This window comes from Brachycentrus maculatus, unplaced genomic scaffold, assembly GCF_059751285.1.
Source record: "Brachycentrus maculatus isolate JH-2025_06_01 unplaced genomic scaffold, ASM5975128v1 h1tg000326l, whole genome shotgun sequence".
Taxonomy (NCBI): Eukaryota; Metazoa; Arthropoda; class Insecta; order Trichoptera; family Brachycentridae; genus Brachycentrus; species Brachycentrus maculatus.
Genome location: NW_028281075.1, coordinates 3,317,810 through 3,341,083, shown reverse-complemented (window position 1 = coordinate 3,341,083; position 23,274 = coordinate 3,317,810). Strand labels below are relative to the sequence as shown.

The window sequence follows — 23,274 nt, the reverse complement described above, 5'->3', positions numbered from 1 at the left end:
GTTCTGCGTCCATTTCACGGATACCGCTTCAGATTTTTCATTCCCTTTTGCCACATCTCCCTGCCTCGCCTGTCTGAATACTCATTCCGTCCCATTCAAATTGCTGTATTTACAAATCGGATTATATTCACATATTTATTGTAACTGCAGACAGTTGGTAGAATTCCATATTGAATTGTTGGGTAATATATCCAAAATAAACAAGGTTTGTTGGATTGAATTCTACATTTATTTATGTATATGTTAATACGTGACGCGTCAGTGTTTGATAATGTACTAAGAAGACGAAACGCGTCACGTATTAACATATACATAAATAAATGTAGAATTCAATCCAACAAACCTTGTTTTATTTTGGATATATTACCCAACAATTATATATTCACATACTTGAGAAACGCAAGAAAATATCATTTTCAATTTATTTTAGCTTATAATTTTATCGGTTAATTTGAAAGAAGAAATGAAGAATTTGTTTCTTCCTCATCTATGCTGAGATGTCAAAAAAATGTAAAAAAAACTCCTAATTGGAGATAATCCAGATTTGTGAACGAGTACTTGGACGCGATAAAATTTTGTAAAATGACGCTTTTACCGACATTTCTTGGTGGAACTGCATTATATTATAATAAAATAACAACTAAAATACTTTTTTTCCGTTTTGATTGTAATTTCGGAGTCGGAAGCTGGTCGGCGAATAGGTCCCGGCAGGTTTATAAGCGGCTCACCTCGGCCGGCCGCTTCAGTGAAGATGCCGTCCCCGCGCGGTGTGTTGCTGCTGCCCGCGGCGCTGCTCGCCGTCCTACTCGCCGCCCCGCTCACCGCTCCGCTCGCGGCGGCCGAGCCCGACACCCGCTACCTCGGGCGGCAGAGCCCCGACCCGAACCCGATCATCTTCGAGGACACGGTCTTCAAGCAGCCCAAAGAACGTACGAACTCATCCTACCTATACTAATAATCTATATTTTTCAACTCCGATTTATCTAATTCTAAGGGCGCTTGTGCACTACACGGAATTTTACAATTCGGCAGTCCGGTTTTTTTTTTATAAATAAAAGCGACTACGACAGTTTAACGTGATCGAGTTCACGCGCACCGTGATCGCGCACCGATACGGAGAAAGACGGACAATTCGCTCACTCCTTTCAAGAACGTCAAAAATCAAAAATCGACAATTTTCAGTTGTGCATGTTTTCGGAATGCCCGGAAAATGTACTATATCCCAGAAAAAGAGGCATATTTTTAACTTAATATTTACCAAGTACAGGGCAGAAGTGTTGTTTTTGCATTTTGAAGAAAAGGTTTTGTTTAATTATTTTTTGAAATATACCAAATATTTTTCAAATAGAGAAAAAACCTTCAGGTTTTACCTAAAAAGATATGCTGCAAAGTAGAAAATTCAATAAGTGGCTTGATATTTATTTTGAATAAATTGTGTTATATTTTAAAACTCTAAAAACATTCTCCTGAAAAATCAAGTTTTTTGATTTATGACGTTCTTGAAAGGAGTGAGCGAATTGCACAAGCCAATCATCCGTATTTTCATGCTAACCGGACTGCCGGACAGTAAAATTCAGTGTAGTGCACAAGTGCTCTAAGTTAGTTCGTAAGTAATCGCGAGTGATGTCGTCGGCGAAGTTCAGTGGGGACAAATTCACAAAACGCGTTTAAAAAGTATTTCGTGTTGAGGTCCGGTATTCGTTAAGTCGCAACTTAATTTTCTCTTAATCCAGGTAACATTTTACGTGATTGATCGTTTTCTTAAAACACAGTATTTGCACAGAGAAAAATAAGTTTTTCTTCGAAATAATTATATGGCTTTGAAAAGAAAGGATTGACTGAAAGGAAACGAGTTTAAAAAAATATATAAAAATATTTTTTCTATATACTTATGTATATTCTAAAAAAAACAACAAAAAACCAATATACATTATTTACAAAAATCTGGCCTAGAAAGACGTGTTACCTCTCCGGCGGTCGGCCGTTGATTGAATTATGTGTTTCGTTGTATCCCCTTAATATATGACATATATTATACAGTATATTATATTATATATACAAACATATATAATATAATATACTGCTAACCATTTTTCGGGTCCGGTTACAAAAAAAAATAGTTTTTGAAGAAAACAAATAACCGAGTGAATTTTGAAATTATTCGATAATGCGATAATAAAATTTTAGTTTACATTAAAATCGGTGTTAAAAAAAGTGTCGGTGTCAAATACTTACGTATTTTTTTCTTCAAAATGTTGCGAATAAAACGAAAACTGGTATACCACACTTCGTCATCAATGTAACGGTAGTATTATTGTTTGAGGTAAACACAATGTTCCGTGAATAAATACTAGAATGGAATCGTAAAAAGTGCCAACTAAGGATTTTCCAGAAGATCAAATTGAATAACATTTTTAAATGTTTTTCTATGTCCACATGGCTTCATAGTGCAAGTGCTCGGCACACTGTGCAACACATCTTTTACTGTGCAGCACATATTTTTAGGTAAAACCTGAATGTTTTTTCTCCATTTGAAAAATATTAAGTATATTTAAAAAAATTCTTAATTTAAATTCTTTTGCATTACATAACATAAATTCAAATACAAAAAAAAATTAATAAAATATAAAAATGAATACCAAAAAAGATACCACAAAGGCATGGCCTGTGTGTGGGTATACAATATAATTTAGTCATAGTAAAGGGTATTCAGGTTTTATAAGTAGAACTAGAATAATAGTGTTAATATAAAATACAAAAAATACTTAACTCTCAGAAAATAGTTTTTTTTTTAATAAAATTAAAAACTTAATACCATAAAAACATAAAATAACATAAAAAAGAGATGAAAAAGTAAAAAGTAAAAAAGCTAGCGTGTACTACAAGAAAAAGGAGCTTAAAATCTGTCTCTTCTATAAATAATCTAAGCAAAGTTTTAAATTTACACAAACTTAGGGAATTAACATCTAACAAATAATCCATGTGGAATAAGTTGAACAGCTTTAAATTAAACAATACCTTTTCTTCAAAATGCAAAAACAACACTTTCTGCCCTGTAGCGGGTAAATATTAAGTTAAAAATATGCCGCTTTTGCTGGGATATACTTAGTACATTTTTTGGCATTCCGAAAACATGCACAACTGAAAATTGTCGATTTTTGATATATGACGTTCTTGAAAGGAGTAAGCGCTTTGTCTAGTATAAATTGATTCCCGACTGGGTCGACATGAAATTTAGTATATACAGTGGCGTGCACAGAGTTTTTAATCACCAGGTAGGCAGTAGGGTTGGGTAAGATTAAGACATAGTAGCGACTGGTCGTGCTTCTATATGGAACGCGAGTAATCCAGGGTAGGCACTGCCTATGCAGAATGCACGCCGCTAAGTATATGTAATATACATATGACATATTTAACTAGATCAAAAAACATCAAATCGATACAGTGTCCTGTGCATAAGTATATGGAGTAAGAAGAAATACAATATATATACGAAGCAACTATTAACAAAAGTTATAGTTAAAGTCATTTACATTTTTGTTTATGTAGATGAAAATCTACATAAAGAAAAGTGTTAATGTTCATTTGTTCAAAATCTTGCATTCTATTACGCAAGTGTTTTTTATATACCTACGACAGGTAAAATCATGTTTTTTTGTATTAAAAAAAAAAACAGTTTTATTTGCCGCAATGTCAGCGCCATCTGTTGAAAACGCAACAGCAACACACGCAATACCAAATATTACTAATGGCGGACGGCGTGCCTCATAAGCATTGCAAAATCAAACATGTCAGAAATGTGTGCTTTTTCTTTTCTTTCTTTCCCATTTAACCAGACTGAGGGCATAGAGTTAGTTATAAATAAATAAATAAAATAATAAGATTGTTTAAATCAATTAAGCAATTATAAAATCAACATGAGATAAGATGTACACTACGGAGGCGGACGCTCGGCTACCGTTCTGGAGGTCCCGGGTTCGATTCCCAAGGGGGGTAAAATAAATAGAAGTGATTTATTCACTGTCATATTTATTCAATATTATCCTGGACTGGTACCTGAAGCGGAGGGCTGATCACCTTTCCTTCATGTGTAAACGATCAAGATAACACTGCGTTTATATGACGCAGTGCCCTATGCACCATTGGGGTGCGGATAAGGGTTTTATTATTATTATTATTAAGATGTTGACTGTATAAGGACAAAAGAAGGGGTCTTAGTTTTGAATGTTTCACACCTGCTCTTTGAACGCAGTTGACTTGAATAGTGTATAAAGCGATCACTTAATCAGCCAACGTCAAGTCGTATGCCCTGTAAATGTCCATACTTCTATATCCCCAACTCAGTCTCTCTTGATACATCCACAAAAATTTTGATCAATAAGATGTTTTTGTTCTGAAGTCAAAACTATGTAGAACCCTCTTGAAGAAGCCAGAGGCGTGCATTCTACATGCATTCTGCAGAAAAGCGTGCCTACCTTATCCTTACCCTACCACACTGACTTCCCTGATTAAAAACTCCGTGAAAGCTCGAAGGGTTAGAGCCATTAGCCATTAGAGAAAAAACGTCTGTAAGTCAATTTATGATAATAATATTTTGATTATCAATAGACTAGAGTTATTATGGTGAAATTCAAGGCAATCACGCCATGATAACGTGTAGCTGTTTTAATAAAAATGTAATTGTTCTATAATGATCATCCGTTGTTTATAATACTCGATTGCGTGAAATTAATTAAATTCATTTGTTGAAGTCCGTTTTGTGAATTTGAAAAGTGACGAGGAAATTAATAAACATATGAATTATATTTCAGTTTGGATTATTTTTAAATAAATAAATTAATTAAAATACTACCGACGATGGCAGGTTTATTTTTAAGATATTATCCACACCCAAAAGGTGTATTTTTTACATACATATTACCCTTATCCGCACCCGGTGGTGCATAGGGCACTGCATGATCGTTAACACACTAAAGAAGGTGATCAACCTTCCGCTACAGGTCCAGGGTAATATTGAATACATATTAGAGTGAAAAATCACTTAAATTTATTTGACCCCCCCCCTTGGGCACCGTACCCGGGGCGTCCAGTGTGGTAGCCGAGCGTGCTCACCATTACACTATGGAGGCGGGGTTTACATAATTTTTAGATCGATTATAATACAGATAATATATTTATAAACTTTATTTAATTACTATTAAAAATATGAGTTTTAAAACACTTATTTACTCCGATTTTAACGACTGATACATTTATAAAATTAGAGCAAAAAATGTACAAAAGTGTAAAATATAAATATAAAAATAATTATTATTTTTGACATCTCATCAAAGATGAAGAAGAATATGGAAGTCTGGGCATTTACGGGGCTGACGACCGACATAGGCTGGTTTAAGTGATCACTTTACACACGTGTAACATTCACCAATTCTACCCATTATTGACAACCACACTACTCAATTTCTTGGAAGTTCTATAAATATGAACCAATTTAGAAACCTTGTTCTTGAATCACTAGAACTTCACTAGAGACATCTATTGGTGAGATGTAAAGAAGCTTTTTACTAAGCAGAAACTCTTATATTAGTATGTGAGGTCCAAACCCTGGATTGTAATCACACACATGAGAAACGCCAGAAAATACCATATTCATTTTTATTATTAAGCTTATAATTAAGGAGATAATCCAAATACTTGTTCACAAAATCTGGATTATCTCCAATTACAGGAGTTATTTTCATAATGGTTAGAATAATGGTTAGAATTATTAATAATAATAATAATAATAAGTGGTTGTCAATAATGGGTAGAATTGGTGAATGTTACACGTGTGTAAAGTGATCACTCAAACCAGCCTATGACGGTCGTAAGCCCCGTAAATGCCCAGACTTCCATATTCTTCTTCATCTTTGATGAAATGTCAAAAAATAATATGAAAATAACTCCTGTAATTGGAGATAATCCAGATTTTGTGAACAAGTATTTGGACACACTCAAAATGTTGTAAATAAATTATCTGGTCAAATTATAAGCTTAATAATAAAAATGAAAATGGTATTTTCTGGCGTTTCTCATGTGTGTGATTATAATCCGGGATTCGGATCTCACATACTAATATAAGAGATTCTGCTTAATAAAAAAGCTTCTTTACATCTCACCAATAGATGTCTCTAGTGAAGTTCTAGTGATTCAAGAACAAAGTTTCTAAATTGGTTCATATATATATAGAACTTCGAAGAATTTGAGTAGTGTGGTTGTCAATAATGGGTAGAATTGGTGAATGTTACACGTGTGTAAAGTGATCACTCAAACCAGCCTATGACGGTCGTAAGCCCCGTAAATGCCCAGACTTCCATATTCTTCTTCATCTTTGATGAAATGTCAAAAAATAATATGAAAATAACTCCTGTAATTGGAGATAATCCAGATTTTGTGAACAAGTATTTGGACACACTCAAAATGTTGTAAATAAATTATCTGGTCAAATTATAAGCTTAATAATAAAAATGAAAATGGTATTTTCTGGCGTTTCTCATGTGTGTGATTATAATCCGGGATTCGGATCTCACATACTAATATAAGAGTTTCTGCTTAATAAAAAAGCTTCTTTACATCTCACCAATAGATGTCTCTAGTGAAGTTCTAGTGATTCAAGAACAAAGTTTCTAAATTGGTTCATATATATATAGAACTTCGAAGAATTTGAGTAGTGTGGTTGTCAATAATGGGTAGAATTGGTGAATGTTACACGTGTGTAAAGTGATCACTCAAACCAGCCTATGACGGTCGTAAGCCCCGTAAATGCCCAGACTTCCATATTCTTCTTCATCTTTGATGAAATGTCAAAAAATAATATGAAAATAACTCCTGTAATTGGAGATAATCCAGATTTTGTGAACAAGTATTTGGACACACTCAAAATGTTGTAAATAAATTATCTGGTCAAATTATAAGCTTAATAATAAAAATTAAAATGGTATTTTCTGGCGTTTCTCATGTGTGTGATTATAATCCGGGATTCGGATCTCACATACTAATATAAGAGTTTCTGCTTAATAAAAAAGCTTCTTTACATCTCACCAATAGATGTCTCTAGTGAAGTTCTAGTGATTCAAGAACAAAGTTTCTAAATTGGTTCATATATATATAGAACTTCGAAGAATTTGAGTAGTGTGGTTGTCAATAATGGGTAGAATTGGTGAATGTTACACGTGTGTAAAGTGATCACTCAAACCAGCCTATGACGGTCGTAAGCCCCGTAAATGCCCAGACTTCCATATTCTTCTTCATCTTTGATGAAATGTCAAAAAATAATATGAAAATAACTCCTGTAATTGGAGATAATCCAGATTTTGTGAACAAGTATTTGGACACACTCAAAGTGTTGTAAATAAATTATCTGGTCAAATTATAAGCTTAATAATAAAAATGAAAATGGTATTTTCTGGCGTTTCTCATGTGTGTGATTATAATCCGGGATTCGGATCTCACATACTAATATAAGAGTTTCTGCTTAATAAAAAAGCTTCTTTACATCTCACCAATAGATGTCTCTAGTGAAGTTCTAGTGATTCAAGAACAAAGTTTCTAAATTGGTTCATATATATATAGAACTTCGAAGAATTTGAGTAGTGTGGTTGTCAATAATGGGTAGAATTGGTGAATGTTATATAGAACTTCGAAGAATTTGAGTAGTGTGGTTGTCAATAATGGGTAGAATTGGTGAATGTTACACGTGTGTAAAGTGATCACTCAAACCAGCCTATGACGGTCGTAAGCCCCGTAAATGCCCAGACTTCCATATTCTTCTTCATCTTTGATGAAATGTCAAAAAATAATATTTAAATATATTAACAAAACAGATTTAAGTATATCGAAACAAGGCGAAAATTTCAATATAAAACAAAAATATTCAATTATGTGTACTCAAAAATATCAAATGTATGTTTCTACACATTTTTTATTTAATAATTTGAATTCATCTTTGTTGTAATTGATATAAATACGTAAGTTTTAGATTACACATTGACATATGATTATTTTAAAGCGCGTGTTTAAAAAACATATATGAAGAAAACAACAAACATAATTGATAAGCAAAATGAATAATACTCTTAATTACAATAAATTAATCAACAGTTTAAATATAGTATGGGATCTTTTTATTTATTGTTTCGGCATTAACTTTGTGGTAAGACATGTTACAATGATTAAAGAAAACACTTCGTTTTTTACCACTTGAGTTTTATTATAGACTACATGTTTCAGAAGTTAAACTTCCATCATTCAGGTCTGTATAATAACTAAAATATAAAATATAAAATTGTTCTATAAATAAGGAGAGGGGAAAGTAAGGGGAAGGGGTTAGTTAAGGGACGGAGTTTGAAAACAAAGGAAAAATGGAAAGCAATGGTGAAGAATTTTGAAACAATATATTATTTAATAAATTATTATTAGAATTCAGGTTTTTTTGGATTTCTAAATTTTCAAGATAATTCATAATTTTGCCTTTATATGGAACAAGGCGTAATAATTTTAATTTATGAGAGTGAAATGAGTGATTAGTATCTATTATATGATTTGCAAATTCCGAAAAATAATAACTAACAAGACCGCTATGATGTTCTTTAATTCTAATCTTAAAATTTCTCGCAGTTTGGCCAATATATTTTTATCACAATCTCCACACGAAATTTCATAAACACCACTTTTTTGTAAAAAATCAATTTTAGATTTTGAGTTATCGAGGATTTTATGTAAATTATTATTTGTATAATATGCAGGTTGGATATGGGAGGGTAAGATTTTCGAAATATTTTTAGTTATTAAACCCGTATATAAAAATTTTCGCCAAGATTTATTTTTGATTGAATTATTATTAGGAGCTGAATATATGTATTTTTTGGTTAATTTATTTTTAATTTTATTTTTTAACATTTTATCTATTAGCGCGCTATTATACCCGTTGTTTTTTGCTATTAGTTTAATTGTGTTAAATTCACGATTATAATTTGAGTTACTGAGGGGGATATTAATTAGTCTATTTAATAATGAATGGAAACTGTCTATAATAAAACTCAAGTGGTAAAAAACGAAGTGTTTTCTTTAATCAATAATACTCTTAATTACAATAAATTAATCAAAAATTTAAATATAGTATGGGATCTATGTGAAGATTCCTCTTACTTAAATAACAAAATCACAAAAATTAAGAAATGCTTGACGTATTCTGTATCAACTTGAATCGAATTATCACAAGGCACGCGTGTGTTATTGATTCCTTGATCTTAGTATTCTTGACCAATTACAGTACAGCACACATTGAAAATATTATCGTGTGAAAGATATAAATATAATATCTGGGAAATACCCACCTCAATATCGTAATAATGTAATATTAAATACGTTACTGAATTATTACTTGATTTGAATGTGTTTATCAAAGTGTATTTATATAGTAAAATAATTAAATCTAAGTACTTTCAAATTATTATTGTTTAAAGAACGGTATTATGACAAAATTAATCGATCACATCCTTGACTTTAAGATTATTTATTTATTTTATTTGTTATCGCCGATCATTTCCCATTTTCCAGCAGTACTCGTAAAACTTTATATATATGTATATATATATATATATATATATATATATATATATATATATATATATATATATATATATATATATATAATATATATATATATATATATATATATATATATATATATATATATATATATATATATATATATATATATATATATATATATATATATATATATATATATATATATATATATATATATATATATATATATATATATATATATATATATATATTTCACTTACCACACGTATATATGTGTACCTTTTTTACACTAAGGAAATGTGACGGTGAATTTCACATGAATGGCGCTCGTCACACCAAAAGGATACAGCATATAGCCGACATAATATGGCACGGTGAATGTATTATGTGTCGCCAGAACAAAGGTGAAAGTTTAAAGAAATTTAGGTTACACGATTGAAATTTCACATTTACAAATGAGATTCATTGTCAATGAAGATTTAACATTCACAAACATACTTATGTGTGCATTAATTTATGCGCTAACCCGCGGTTTACCTTAACGAACGGATCGAGTATGTCCATAATCAAAATTAGTTAAACTCTTTGTTATTTAAATGTAAATATGCTTCACGCTGTAATTTCTAACGAAGATATGTAAATACTATTGTACTCTAAAAAACGTTTGTAACTTTAGAATCTGTTTCAGTTTTCCAACACACTGACGAGAGACAAGTAACTCCGACTGCTTATCATCCTGGAGTTCCAAAGAACCCTCTAAATGTGCATACCAATGACGAGATTCACAGAAATCCCGCTAATAATTATGACCAAAAAAATACCGGAAGTAATAATTACGGCGAAGTCCAGGGAAATCCTATTGCGAGTTATCCCGACACCCCTAGAAAACCAGAAAGTAATTACCCCGGGTACCAAACACAATATAACAATAATAATGACGATGTAAAAAGACAACCTGATAATAATTACCAAAGGGTACCAAACCAACCCGACAAGACAACCGGAGTACAGAGACAACCCGATAAAACTTACCAAGGGGTACAAACCCAACCCGATACTTTTCAAGGGGTACGAAACCATTCGGATGACAATTATGGTGGGGTTCAAAACCAACACGAAAATAATCATCCCAGTATACAAAAGCAACCCGATAATAATTACCAAAGGGTCCCGAATCAACCTCCCAAAAAAATCGGCGGGGTACAAAGACAACCCGATAACACTTTCGTCGGGGTACAAAACCAACCTAACAATAATTATGGCGATGTAGGAAGGCAACCTGAAAATAGTTACCAAGGGGTATATAAGCAGCCCGACAATACTTACACCGGGGTACAAAACCAACCAGATGATAATTACGAAGAGGAACAAAGCCAACCTGGTAATAATTACGATGGGGGACAAAAACAGCCCGGTAATGATTACTCGGGCGTACCAAAACCCGTCAATCATTTTGAATCTCACAATAATCAAAACCATCGTCCGACTATTCAAAAAGACCCTATCTATTTTACAAACAAAAATAATACGCCGAGTCAATACCCGACATATACAAAGACAGAAGTGCACGATGATGAGGACTCCGCAGTCAAGTACTACGGAGCTCAGGTGTGGAACGTGATCATCGACGAACATCCCAAACTTGTCGTCGTCGGACATTTATCAAGAACGAAAGGTAAACCGCACACTGTATCTAGATCCAAATCCCCGAAAACGTACCATCAAATGAACGGTACATTCATACAACATACCATATTATATGATCAAAACTACAGTCTGTTCACAGTTAGTTTATCTCTAGTTTTTTTTATTATTTATTTGGCAGTATAATAATTTTTTTTTTTTTTTTTTTAAAACTAGAGGTAAAATAACTGTGAGCAGACTGTATGCACGGATGTTATCCCGCGAATTCTACGTTACGTACAACAAAATATTTTTGTTCGTTTTCGATAAACGTATAAACTGCACGAAAGTAAATACTGATGAAAGCCACTTAGTGCGGTTTTACTCACAAATATGCTTCATTTAATGAATATAAAAATCAAATGTCATAAACGTATTGAATAATAAATACTGATAGATAGGAAAATTGTATCCCGCAGTTTACAAATACACTTTACTAATTTTTAGAGGTGGCGTCATGGGGTGGCAATCATACAGCCGTCGACTTCTTGGTGAAACCGGAAAATCAGGATCGTGTCGCTAAGATTCTCCGAGATTCTAACATTAAATATTCCATAGTCATTGAAGATCTTCAAAGGAACATAGATGCAGAAAACCCGCCCCTCAACGAAGAAGAACAAGAACTGCAAGACAGAAATGGTAAGATTATCAACATTAATTCGATTGAACTGAATGAATAGTGATTGCTCGATACGTACCTACATCATTTACTAAACAACAAAAGTTAGGTCGTTGAATTAGCAGGATTGTGACGTCACCATCAAAGACTTAATTCTACGAACACGTGTGAGCAGATGCTATTTTGCTTTGCAGCAAGGGCTTACAGTTTTTGGAACACTTACAGGACCAAAGGCCACTTAACCATGCCGGTTATGAGGCCCGCTAATCGGAGAATGGCGATGCTAGGAGCATACTTGGGCTACAATTCCCTCGACGAGCACATGGAGAACTGGCCGACTGCTAACTGGGGTTCGTCTCCACAGACAAGTGCATGCCCATCCACCGCATCCCCGGACTATGGAGTGCATGAAACTTTCCTCAAATCTACCATGTCTTCGCACGTCATAACTTATTCCTTAGTCTCCGAACGCAAAAAGTATCCGATGCAATTCAGAGTTTGGCCACTCGAAAATTAGGTACTTTTTGCAAACTCTTTACAAAAATGTAAATAGATGCCTGCCCGATAACCGAGAGTACACAATGCATGACGCGTGACTCCTTTATCCAATCTTATGTATGATTCTCGGCAGGTCATCGCATGACATGGCAGAAGTACCATCGCCTTTCTGACATTCACGGATTCTTGGATTACTTGGCTTACACCTATCCCAGCATTTGCAGCGTCATGACTATCGGAAAGTCTTTCCAAGGAAGAGACTTAAAGGTTTGTATATATCAAAAACATATACATGCTTATATCAATTGTGCAAACTGTCAGCTGAATTCGTAAAGTGTCTAACTCCATCCAGGTTTAGTCTATAGGAGAGAGTAAAAACGTAATAATTTCACAATCAAACGGAATTTATTGATTCACATGTATGAAACATATAGAACACATGAAAATTAATTTAGTCTGATGATAAAATTACGTTTTTACTATCTTCTGCAGACTAGCCCTGGATGGAGTTATTTTACAGATTACGGCGACGTTCTTTGTAAAGTAGAGAAAATACATATTCTTTTATGGTATAAATTTATATCCTCGTAGATATGAAATAATCTACCGGTGTATTTTACTATACAATTTTGTAAAATTATATATTTTTTGGCTGGCTCAACCAGAATCAAATATAATAATAAGTGAATGTTTCACTGTGTAAAGTGATCATTTAAACCAGCCTATGACGGTTGTGAGCCCAGTAAATGCCCAGATTTCCATATTATTCTTCATATTTGATGAGATGTCAAAAAATAAAATGAAAAAAACTCCTGTAATTGGAGATAATCCAGATTTTGTGAACAAGTGTTTGGACACATTCAAAATGTTGATAATAATAAGTTTTCATAATTTATACAGCGCCATTTCGATAAAATGTCCTGTATTTAAGTGTTTCGCAGTAATTTCATTATACAAATCTAAATAACATATCGCGTATAAAATTAGCGTAAATCGACTTCACACACATATGTTAAATATTCGTAAAAAGTTTTAGAATGAAATAAATGAATCGATTAATCAACGTGGGAAATAAATCAGGAAAAAAGCACAATTGAAATACGCTTCTTGTACAATAGTTAGGTTTTTACAGAAATTGAAGAGGATAAAACAAAGAAATTCATTATTATTAAAATATTAATATTTTTAATATTCATAGCACTTACTTTGTGGTCACTCATTTTTACTTTTTTTTTTAATATTAGTAAAGTTAGTATACAACCACTCACCGAGATTTTTGTCTACCAGTTTCAAGACGTACTCGTCTCTTCGTCGGAATAATCACTACTCCAGCATGGAAATACTGTTATTAATGTTACTAATATTTAAGTTTAAAAAAAATGAAGAAGAAGACCGAGGAAAACCTGGCACAATCAGGTATGTCAAATACTTGAAAGCGGCCGGGTCAGGAGTCGTAATAATCGTCGGGTATGTATGAGGAGATGCATGAATGTAGAAGAGGCGAAGAATTTTCGCAAAGACAGAGTGGTGTGGCGTTCGATTCTCTCTGCCTACCCATGCGGGGAAGCGGCGTGATGGTTAGTTAGTTAGTTAAAAAAAAGTATATTCATTATTCTTTCAATAAGAATATTTATTATATGTCTACATAAATTCTTAGCTGAAGGCAACGAGGCATATATTATATTTGTGATTTTTTGTGTAAATACGCCGAAATAAAATGGACCAAGATAAAAGATGATACTCATGATACAAAGAAGCGTCATCATGGAGCCGGAGTCGGCCGGCAACGTCGTCAGAGACAACAAGAAGATCAGGATCATTTCCCGTCATCTGCAGTTAGCCATATACAATGACGAGGAGCTTCACGAGCTGCTCTCCGGCGTGGCCATCGCTCAGGGAGGCATCCTGCCCAACATCTTGCCCATGCTCCAACTGACGAAGAGTAAGGAGAAGGTGTAACAATATGACTGCTCTACTTTCCGCTTTTCCAGACTCAATCAATTGATGACGTTTTTTTTTTAAAAAAAAGTCTCTCATTATCGTTTTCATATCATAATTCACGTTTTGTAAGCACCCTTGAGGTAGTATTTTACGAAAATGGCGCTATATAAATTATCCAAATTTATTACTATTATTATCTGCAATACTCCATAGTAAAAAAATGTACACAGTCATATATACAATCAAAGGGACAATCCAAACTTGATATATAAACATTTACAGCTACTTCCGGTAACTGGAATATTGTGGATGAGTATCATCGTTGAACAACAAACTAGAAAAAAATATCGAAGTCTTCTAGTACGCAACCGTGATACACGATTTACCCACAACAAAGGTAGTCCCAAGAATTACCGGATCCACGCGGCTCGCATAACCGTATGTGTTTTCATATAACATGCCCCATACGCGGCTGACATAACCGTATGTGTTTTTACATTGCTCCAAGTTTCGAACCTCAGTTCAACTTGGAGGGATTTTTTCATGGTGTGGAACTTTGGATAAAATAATATGTCAATCCTTGGCCTTATGACATCTGTTGAAATATCTGACTAATGATTTGTAACATCGCAAGGATAAATAAAAGAACAGATCCCTGATTTTTCTTGCGGCCGGTAATTAGTCCGCGCCATAATCATGCCCTATATCTGTCTCACTCTCGACGCTACGCATCCCCAGTGGGTAAGAGTGACACACGATGCGTGCTTTGATTTATTTATGTTACGATCTTATTTGTTTATATTACGATATATTTCAAGAATAATGTGACACAAGCGTATTATAGTGTACCAATAAGGCACAATGAATCCCATTGAACGTTTTTGTTTAGGAAAATAAATAGTTTCTTAACTAAATACATGATAAAAGTAATCATTTAAAAAACGGCGAAATACCGCCGCGCACGGGCGTCTCTCAGGAACAAAGTTAACGCGGTTAAAAGGTTAACAATAAATATGGGAGTCGAACACTGCAATATATCGTTCCGAACATATTTAATTTGTTGCCGACGGAGGTTAGAGGTCAAAATAAAATATGGAACTAAGGCAAAATAAATGAATGGATAAATGATCACGAGTTAATTCTATGAAAATTGTAAAATACTTTATATTTTTAATTTTTTCTCTCTTTTTTGTATGTAAATTAGGTTAAAATGGATAAAAACAATAACCATAGAACTTGAGCCCAGTACAACAACAAAAAATATTTAGATCTGTATTTGGTCTACAATAATGAACGTATCGACATGATTCATTGTTTCCCTGACAGGTGACACTTAAACGTTCATTATTGTAGACCAAATACAGATTTATTTATTTTTTTTGTACTGGGCTCAAGTAACACATCAAAGTTCAAGTAGCCCCGTTCTACGGTACGTAAAAAGAACTCCACCGACAAGTCACACAAGATGGCTTGGTGGGTCTCTGCAAAAAAAATGTTTATAATAGATTTATATTATCCACTGACACTTCGTGATGGAATTGCATTTTTAATTTATTATTAGATTAAAACCAATATTTTTAGCTTTTCCACTTTTTTATTTGACCAGCGACCGGGTTTCGTCGTTACCGACATCATCAGACTGGTGATGTCTGATGATGTCGGTAACGACGAAACCCGGTCGCTGGTCAAATAAAAAAGTGGAAAAGCTAAAAATATTGGTTTTAATCTAATAATAAATTAAAAATGTTTATAATTGTTTTTTAAATAAATGTATACAATTTATGTAAATAAAAAATTCTGAAAAAAAAACATAATAATAAAAAACTCTTACAGATGCTGAGAATTTCTAACGGCCGTCCAAACAACAAGGCCATACTAGTAGACGGAGGTATTCACGCCAGAGAATGGATAAGTCCTGCGACGGTCACCTATATAATCAATCAGTTCGTGGAAAACTACGACAAGGAATCCTCAACAGTGCGTAATCTCGACTGGTAGGCATTTTTTCAAATTCCTGGTAATTTTTTTAAGTTTTCTATGCACTCGTTTCGAGTAGCCAGATTTCTGTGAACGCATAAATATAAATAAGAATACTGCAAATTGTAAATTATATCGTCGTTTGTTAAGACCACAGATTTCTTACCGGTTTAACCAGTATGTATAGTAAGCGGAAATCACCACGGATGATATTTATTTTGCATGACCGCGAACTAGTTTTACCTTTTAGCTCTTGGACTAGTGATAAAAACAACAGACTACCAGCCACTGGTATAATTCGTACTTCTCGCGAGTGTTTTTGCCTAGAATTTTCACTCATGAATTACATGAAATTTTAGTAACTTTAAACATAAAGAGTAAATCCACTCACGAGTAGGCATAGGCTATGAAACTTATAAAGTTGAAGCCTGAGTAGGGACATGATAAACGGTGTTGCATAAGCCGTAGCTAGATTTCAGAGTCACTTGGACGTTAGGTAATTAAAAAAAATCGTACTTGTTACAATTTCATTATTTTATACGACTATGTAAATTGATTGATAAATATTTTGTTGAAAAGGCATTATGCACCCATGTTTTCTTTCACTTTTTGGAAGTGAAACTTCTTAGGCGGCGATTCGATAATCGACGATAGTTGAGAGTGAAATTTTGAGGACGCGTCACATTTATTAGGCACATTTCGTTACACGAGAGAGAAGAAAGATATAACATAGAGAAAGGAGAAAAAGAGCTATCCATTCCGACGCCACGGTAGTGGAGCAAAAGAGAGCGACGTTAACACAACGATACAAAGCGATAGAATCAGATAGTGGTGTAGATGTACACGTCAGACGGTATATATGAACAGTGAGGTACCACACTTTGTGTACAATGAATGAATAAGTCCGGAACTACAATAAAACCAATTTTTTCTTGTTATCAATGAAGCACCAATCAATAACAGTGCAAATATTGAATGAACAGAATTTTTAAAGACAATTTCGTATTGTTGTATCCAGAGCGTTTTTTTTTTAAATAGCCAATGGTGTAATTTAAATATAAATATAAAATATCGCTCACTCCTTTCAAGAACGTCATCAATCAAAAATCGTTAATTTTCAGATGTGCATGTTTTCGGAATACCCAGAAAATGTGCTATATCCCAGCAAAAGCGGCATATTTTGAACTTAATATTTACCCGCTACAGGGCAGAAAGTGTTGTTTTTTGCATTTTGAAGAAAAGGCATTGTTTAATTATTTTTTTTAATAAACTAATTTTTTTTCAAATGCAGAAAAAACCTTCAGGTTTTACCTAAAAAGATCTGTTGCACAGTAAAAAGTTCAATAAGTGGCTTGATATTTATTTTTGTATTATATTTTTAAACTTTAAAAACGTTTTCCTGAAAATCAAGTTTTTTGATTTATGACGTTCTTGAAAGGAGTGAGCGATATGCGTAAAAGACCACTATTATAAACAAAATAAAGTGTTTTTATTCCACATTTCAAACGTTATGTCGCTCCAAAAAGTTTGCGCTAAATTAATAAATAAACCATACAGTGGTGCATAGGGGACTAGGGGCATAGAGTTAGGTAAGGTTAATTTTTGGAAACTTAGTACTTACATATAATGATATTACGAAACCGATTCGTAAAGTAAGTTTGCGTTTGACATAATCGAAACAATTCACCTTTACTAGGACAAAAAACCGACTATTTTCGAATAAAAAAGGTCATAACAAAAAAATGGGAAAGAAGAAAGGGATGAAGGAAAGAACTTTTGTTGCGGTATCCTCTCTTAAAGTCTCATTAACCCTTACTGGTCCAATGTCGAATCTCATTCGATTTTTTTCGATATCGATTTTTTGCTCTTAGGTCCCATGTCGGATATTATTCGACATTTTTTTCATCATTAGTATTATTTGCTTAATAAAAAGCTTCTTTACATCTCACCAATAGATGTCTCTAGTGAAGTTCTAGTGATTCATGAACAAGGTTTCTAAATTGGTTCATATATATACATAGAACTTCTAAGAATTTGAGTAGTGTGGTTGTCAATAATGGGTAGAATTGGTGAATGTTACACGTGTGTAAAGTGATCACTTAAACCAGCCTATGACGGTCGTAAGCCCCGTAAATGCCCAGTCTTCCATATTCTTCTTCATCTTTGATGAGATGTCAAAAAATAATATGAAAATAACTCCTGTAATTGGAGATAATCCAGATTTTGTGAACAAGTATTTGGACACACTCAAAATGTTGTAAATAAATTATCTGGTCAAATTATAAGCTTAATAATAAAAATGAAAATGGTATTTTCTGGCGTTTCTCATGTGTGTGATTATAATCCAGGATTCGGATCTCACATACTAATATAAGAGTTTCTGCTTAATAAAAAGCTTCTTTACATCTCACCAATAGATGTCTCTAGTGAAGTTCTAGTGATTCATGAACAAGGTTTCTAAATTGGTTCATATATATAGAACTTCCAAGAATTTGAGTAGTGTGGTTGTCAATAATGGGTAGAATTGGTGAATGTTACACGTGTGTAAAGTGATCACTTAAACCAGCCAATGACGGTCGTAAGCCCCGTAAATGCCCAGACTTCCATATTCTTCTTCATCTTTGATGAGATGTCAAAAAATAATATTAGTATTATTTATTTAAATTCCAAGCTTACATTTTTGTCACTCGTATCTTTTACAATAGTATGTGGAGCAGAGGACAAAAGATTTTTTCCCTATTGAAATGTAACTGTCTACCTAGATTTTTTTTTTTTTTAATTTTGGGGGACCGGAAAGGGTTAAGAGCTTAGAATAAGCTCGTCAATAATATGAAAAACACAATAATTTTCAACTTTCTGCAGGTACTTTTTGCCGGTATTAAACCCCGACGGGTATGAGTTCACACACACCATCGACAGGCTGTGGAGGAAAAACCGAAGAGGCTATGGGCCCTGCAGTGGAACTGATCTCAACAGAAACTTCGGGTAAACGAACTAACTAACTAACCGTCACGCCGCTTCCCCGCAGGTGTAGGCAGAGAGGATATAACGCCACACCAATCTGTCTAGGCAAAAAATATTCTCCTCTTCCACATTCATGCATCTCATCATACATATCGTTGATTATTCCGATTCCTGACCTGACCTATTTAGAGTATTTGAAATACTTTATCATGACAAGTTATCCTCGGTCTTCATCTGCTTCCGAGATAACCAAATAAAGATATTTCTTCTTTTTCCCTTATCTGCACCCGACGGTACATAGGGCACTGCATCATATAAACGCAGTGTTATCTTGATTATTAACACACGAAGGAAAGGTGATCAGGCCTTCGCTTCAGGTATCAGTCCAGGTGTCGATTCCCAAACAACCGAGATATTAGATATTTGAAACGGCTAGCATGTTTGCCGAGTCAAAATAAATCGACCGGTAAGGAGCAGTCAGAGGGTGAAGTCAGTTTGGTTAAGGTCATGTATTCACATTGATCCCGGGTTCATTGAGCTCGCTCCTAGTGGATATGATACAAACTTGTCCAGAAAATGTTTCATCATCTGACTAGACTAGATTAGTAATATTTGGAAGTAAATATTTCCAGATACAAATGGGGTGGAATGGGAACATCGAAGAATCCGTGCAGTGAAGTGTACCCGGGACAGCATGCATTCTCAGAACCGGAGAGTAGAGCGTTAAAAGTGAGTCACAAATATAAGTATATATTTTTGCAAGATAATTCCATCAATAAATTTAGCATAATTTTAATGACAACATTTTAAATATGTCGAAATATGTATGTGCTTATAATCCAGGATTCGGACCTCACATCCAAATGAAAGAGTTTCTGCTCAATAAAAAGTTTATTTCATCTTACCAATAGATGTCTCTAGTGAAATTCTAGTGATTGAAGCACAATGTTTCGAAATTAAACTACTATATATATATATATATATATATATATATATATATATATATATATATATATATATATATATATATATATATATAGAAGTTCCAAGAATTTGAGTAGTGGTGGTCAATCATGGGTAGAATTGATGAATGTTACACATGAGTGAAGTGATCACTCAAACCAGCCTATGACGATCGTAAGCCCCGTGAATGCCCTGACTTCCATATTCTTCTTCATTTTTGTTGAGATGTCAAAAAATAATATGATAATTTTAATGGTTTACGGTGAGAGCCGCCAATGTATTGGACATATTCTTTTATTCTATATTTCTCATATATATGACCAATTATGTATGGCATATGACCAAAATCTTTGGGTTTAAAAGTTGGGGAAACAATACAATATAATACAATAACGCATATAAAATAGTTATTTACTCTGTGGGAATATTGAAGAAATCATATGTAAAAATTCAAATACAGTATATGCAAAATAGAAAGTTAGAGCGATATAAAATTATCTTTTAAATTAAATATTTTAATATGTGTAAAAGGAAACCAAACGTTCAGAGCATAGAAATGATAAAGCAATGAAATGACACAGCATACAAAACACATTGCAATCGCAATATAAAGCCCAAAAAGTTTCAATCATGTTTTATATCTGCAGGATTTTGTGGGGAATTCTACAGCAAACTTCAAACTCTATGCCACATATCACAGTTACGGAGAATATATCTTATATCCATGGGGATATGACAAAGTTGTAACTTCAGATTCTGCAGAATTGGAAAGAGTTGGAAATGATGCTGCTCAGGTAAATTGATTTTGCATTTTTTATTGGATATTTATATCAATGTGAAAATGGAAATATCCAGTTGAAAGTATTATTTTCAAATTACGTTTGCATAGTACTCCATACACAATGTATATAAAATGTAAATGGCCATTATATGTAACTATTCTATCATTTACTCAAACATTATACGGTATCTCTTTGGACATAACCATAGTAGAGATTAAGAAAAATTAATAAATATTTCAAGAATTGATACCACTTATTTTTCATTTGAATATATTTTTGAAATCTAGCCCAGGTGTGATGTATCACCCAAAAAAACTAAGGAGTGTTATTTGCTTTCAAAATATCATAACGTAAAAAAGTATATGCTATTTATGCATTAATTATACAATTGCTTTGTAATAAAAAAAAAGTCATTCTAACAAATTTTTTAAATAATCCCATTAAATAAAATAAATTAATTTGATTAAAGGTTAAAAGTTAAAATCTCAAATGCATGTAAATTAGGAAGTAAAACGTCAATATTGTGCAATTTACCACATGTTGTATTAGAGCAGTCATTGCCACACGGCAACTTGTGAGCTTCCGGTATCTCAAAGAGGCTCTTTCGGTGGCTCGCTTAGCGTATTAAATTTGTCCAGTAAACATTTTAATGTCGTTTATTTTTAATCACACCTATTTTCAATAATTATTTTGTTTATAAATAAATATTGGAAGTACACATATTATGTTTTATCGTTAAACTGATGCTCTAATTTATTTAAACTAAAATAAAAATTTTATGTATGGTACGATAAGGGGCGATGATAAAAAAAACTATAAAGAGGGAATTTGTAAAGGTAGCTCACCAGACAAGTTCCATTTCCGAGAATAGCTCACATCCTTATTGAGTTTGGAGATCACTGGATTAGAGAGTCTCATGACAAATGCAAGTTTTGCATTATTCATTATTTTCAAAACATGAGTTAATTTCTATTAACAATGCCAATATTTTGCAGGCGATACAACAAGCAGGAGGTAACAAATATAGAGTGGGAACTTCTAGCCTTATCCTGTACCCGGCGTCGGGAGGGTCCGACGACTGGGCCAAGGCCAATGGGATCAAGTACGCTTACACTGTAGAACTGAGTGACCGAGGCCAGTACGGGTTCGTCCTACCGGCGCACTTTATCGTTAAAGTTGCTAAGGAGTCAATAGCTGGTCTCCGAGTGCTAGCACAGGCCGCCTACCTCGCCTAATACAATGTCTCATAGTAAAATTAGTTATAAATTATTTATAAAAACTATTCCTAAGTTATTTAAAGTAGTTTATTAAGGATTAATAAAAATAAGACTTTTTTATTTTTTCTTGTGTGTTTTATTTATTACTAACCTTCCTAATCCAAAATTAAAAATTGATGAGCCAATGGGAGAAAAGGATCCATCGGCTATGGTTGTGTCTTATTAGGAAAATGTGACAAGACGAATGAGACAAATAAATGAGCTTTTTGGCGGATCTTGATTTATGGATGTAAACTAAATATGTTACAAATCCTTGTACATAATAGGCAAGGAAAAATTTCTAAAGCAACTAACAAATATAAATAAAAAAACCTTCCTCATCCGAAGTCTCCAAAAATTACAATAACAATAAATTAAATGTCACACATTTTGAATATTTTGAAAAGAAAAATGCGTAAAAAATATTCCTAGGTATTAATTTAAAGATTATGAGAAATATGGTTAAATTATAGAGCGAAACATTGTTTTAGGGGGATTTCAAATCTGCCCTGTTAAGTACAAGTAGGTTAATGTCATATATTTCCCCATAATAAATTTACGAACAGAAAATCGATGCATGATTATTCAATTTGAGAAAATGGTAGAAATTTTACCGTGATATTATAATATTCTTCTTCTTATAACATTTGTCCGCACCCAATGGTATATAGGGCACTGCATCATATATAAGAAGTATTATCTTGAAAGTTGGATGAATACAAGAAGGAAAGGTGATGAGCCCTGCAGTTCAAGTACCAGTCCAGGGTAATATTGAACAAATATTAGAATAAAAAATAACCTGTTAACTTTGATCCTCCTAGGAATCGAACCCGGGACGGCCCTCCAGTATGGTAGCCAAACACGCTGACCACTACATTACGGAGGCGAACAAAATATATTAAAATACAATTACATTGGCTATCATTGGCTATCATTGACCATGAATATCATTTAACTATTCACAAAAGCACTAAATAATAATAATAATGATATCAAATGA

At 33.3% G+C, this 23,274-nt stretch overlaps 2 protein-coding genes across 3 annotated transcripts in view; one reads left to right on the top strand and one right to left on the bottom strand.

Annotated features, from left to right (window-relative positions):
* Positions 1-23,274, bottom strand: part of LOC148304317 (uncharacterized) — a 41,558-nt gene that overhangs the window by 17,391 nt on the left and 893 nt on the right. The window lies entirely within an intron of this gene.
* On the top strand, positions 749-22,360 carry LOC148304318 (carboxypeptidase A4-like). 2 transcript variants are annotated; one of them, XM_088268537.1, is made up of 9 exons: positions 749-929; positions 10,280-11,266; positions 11,722-11,913; positions 12,525-12,658; positions 16,166-16,326; positions 19,172-19,294; positions 19,906-20,002; positions 20,884-21,030; positions 22,014-22,360. In XM_088268537.1, exons 1-9 carry the CDS (start codon positions 752-754, stop codon positions 22,251-22,253), a joined length of 2,259 nt encoding a protein of 752 aa, XP_088124663.1. In that variant the 5' UTR covers positions 749-751; the 3' UTR covers positions 22,254-22,360. The 2 variants fall into 2 exon arrangements, with proteins under 2 accessions (XP_088124663.1, XP_088124662.1); XM_088268536.1 differs by having other exon boundaries at positions 10,268-11,266.

What these genes read in the sequence shown, in the direction of transcription:
- LOC148304318 (XM_088268536.1), top strand. Translation starts at nt 752, where the DNA reads ATGCCGTCCCCGCGCGGTGTGTTGCTGCTGCCCGCGGCGCTGCTCGCC. An exon ending in TCCAAGGAAGAGACTTAAAG is followed by an intron (nt 12,659 to 16,165) that starts GTTTGTATATAT and finishes AAACTCTTACAG; the next exon opens with ATGCTGAGAATTTCTAACGG. An exon ending in GATCTCAACAGAAACTTCGG is followed by an intron (nt 19,295 to 19,905) that starts GTAAACGAACTA and finishes AAATATTTCCAG; the next exon opens with ATACAAATGGGGTGGAATGG.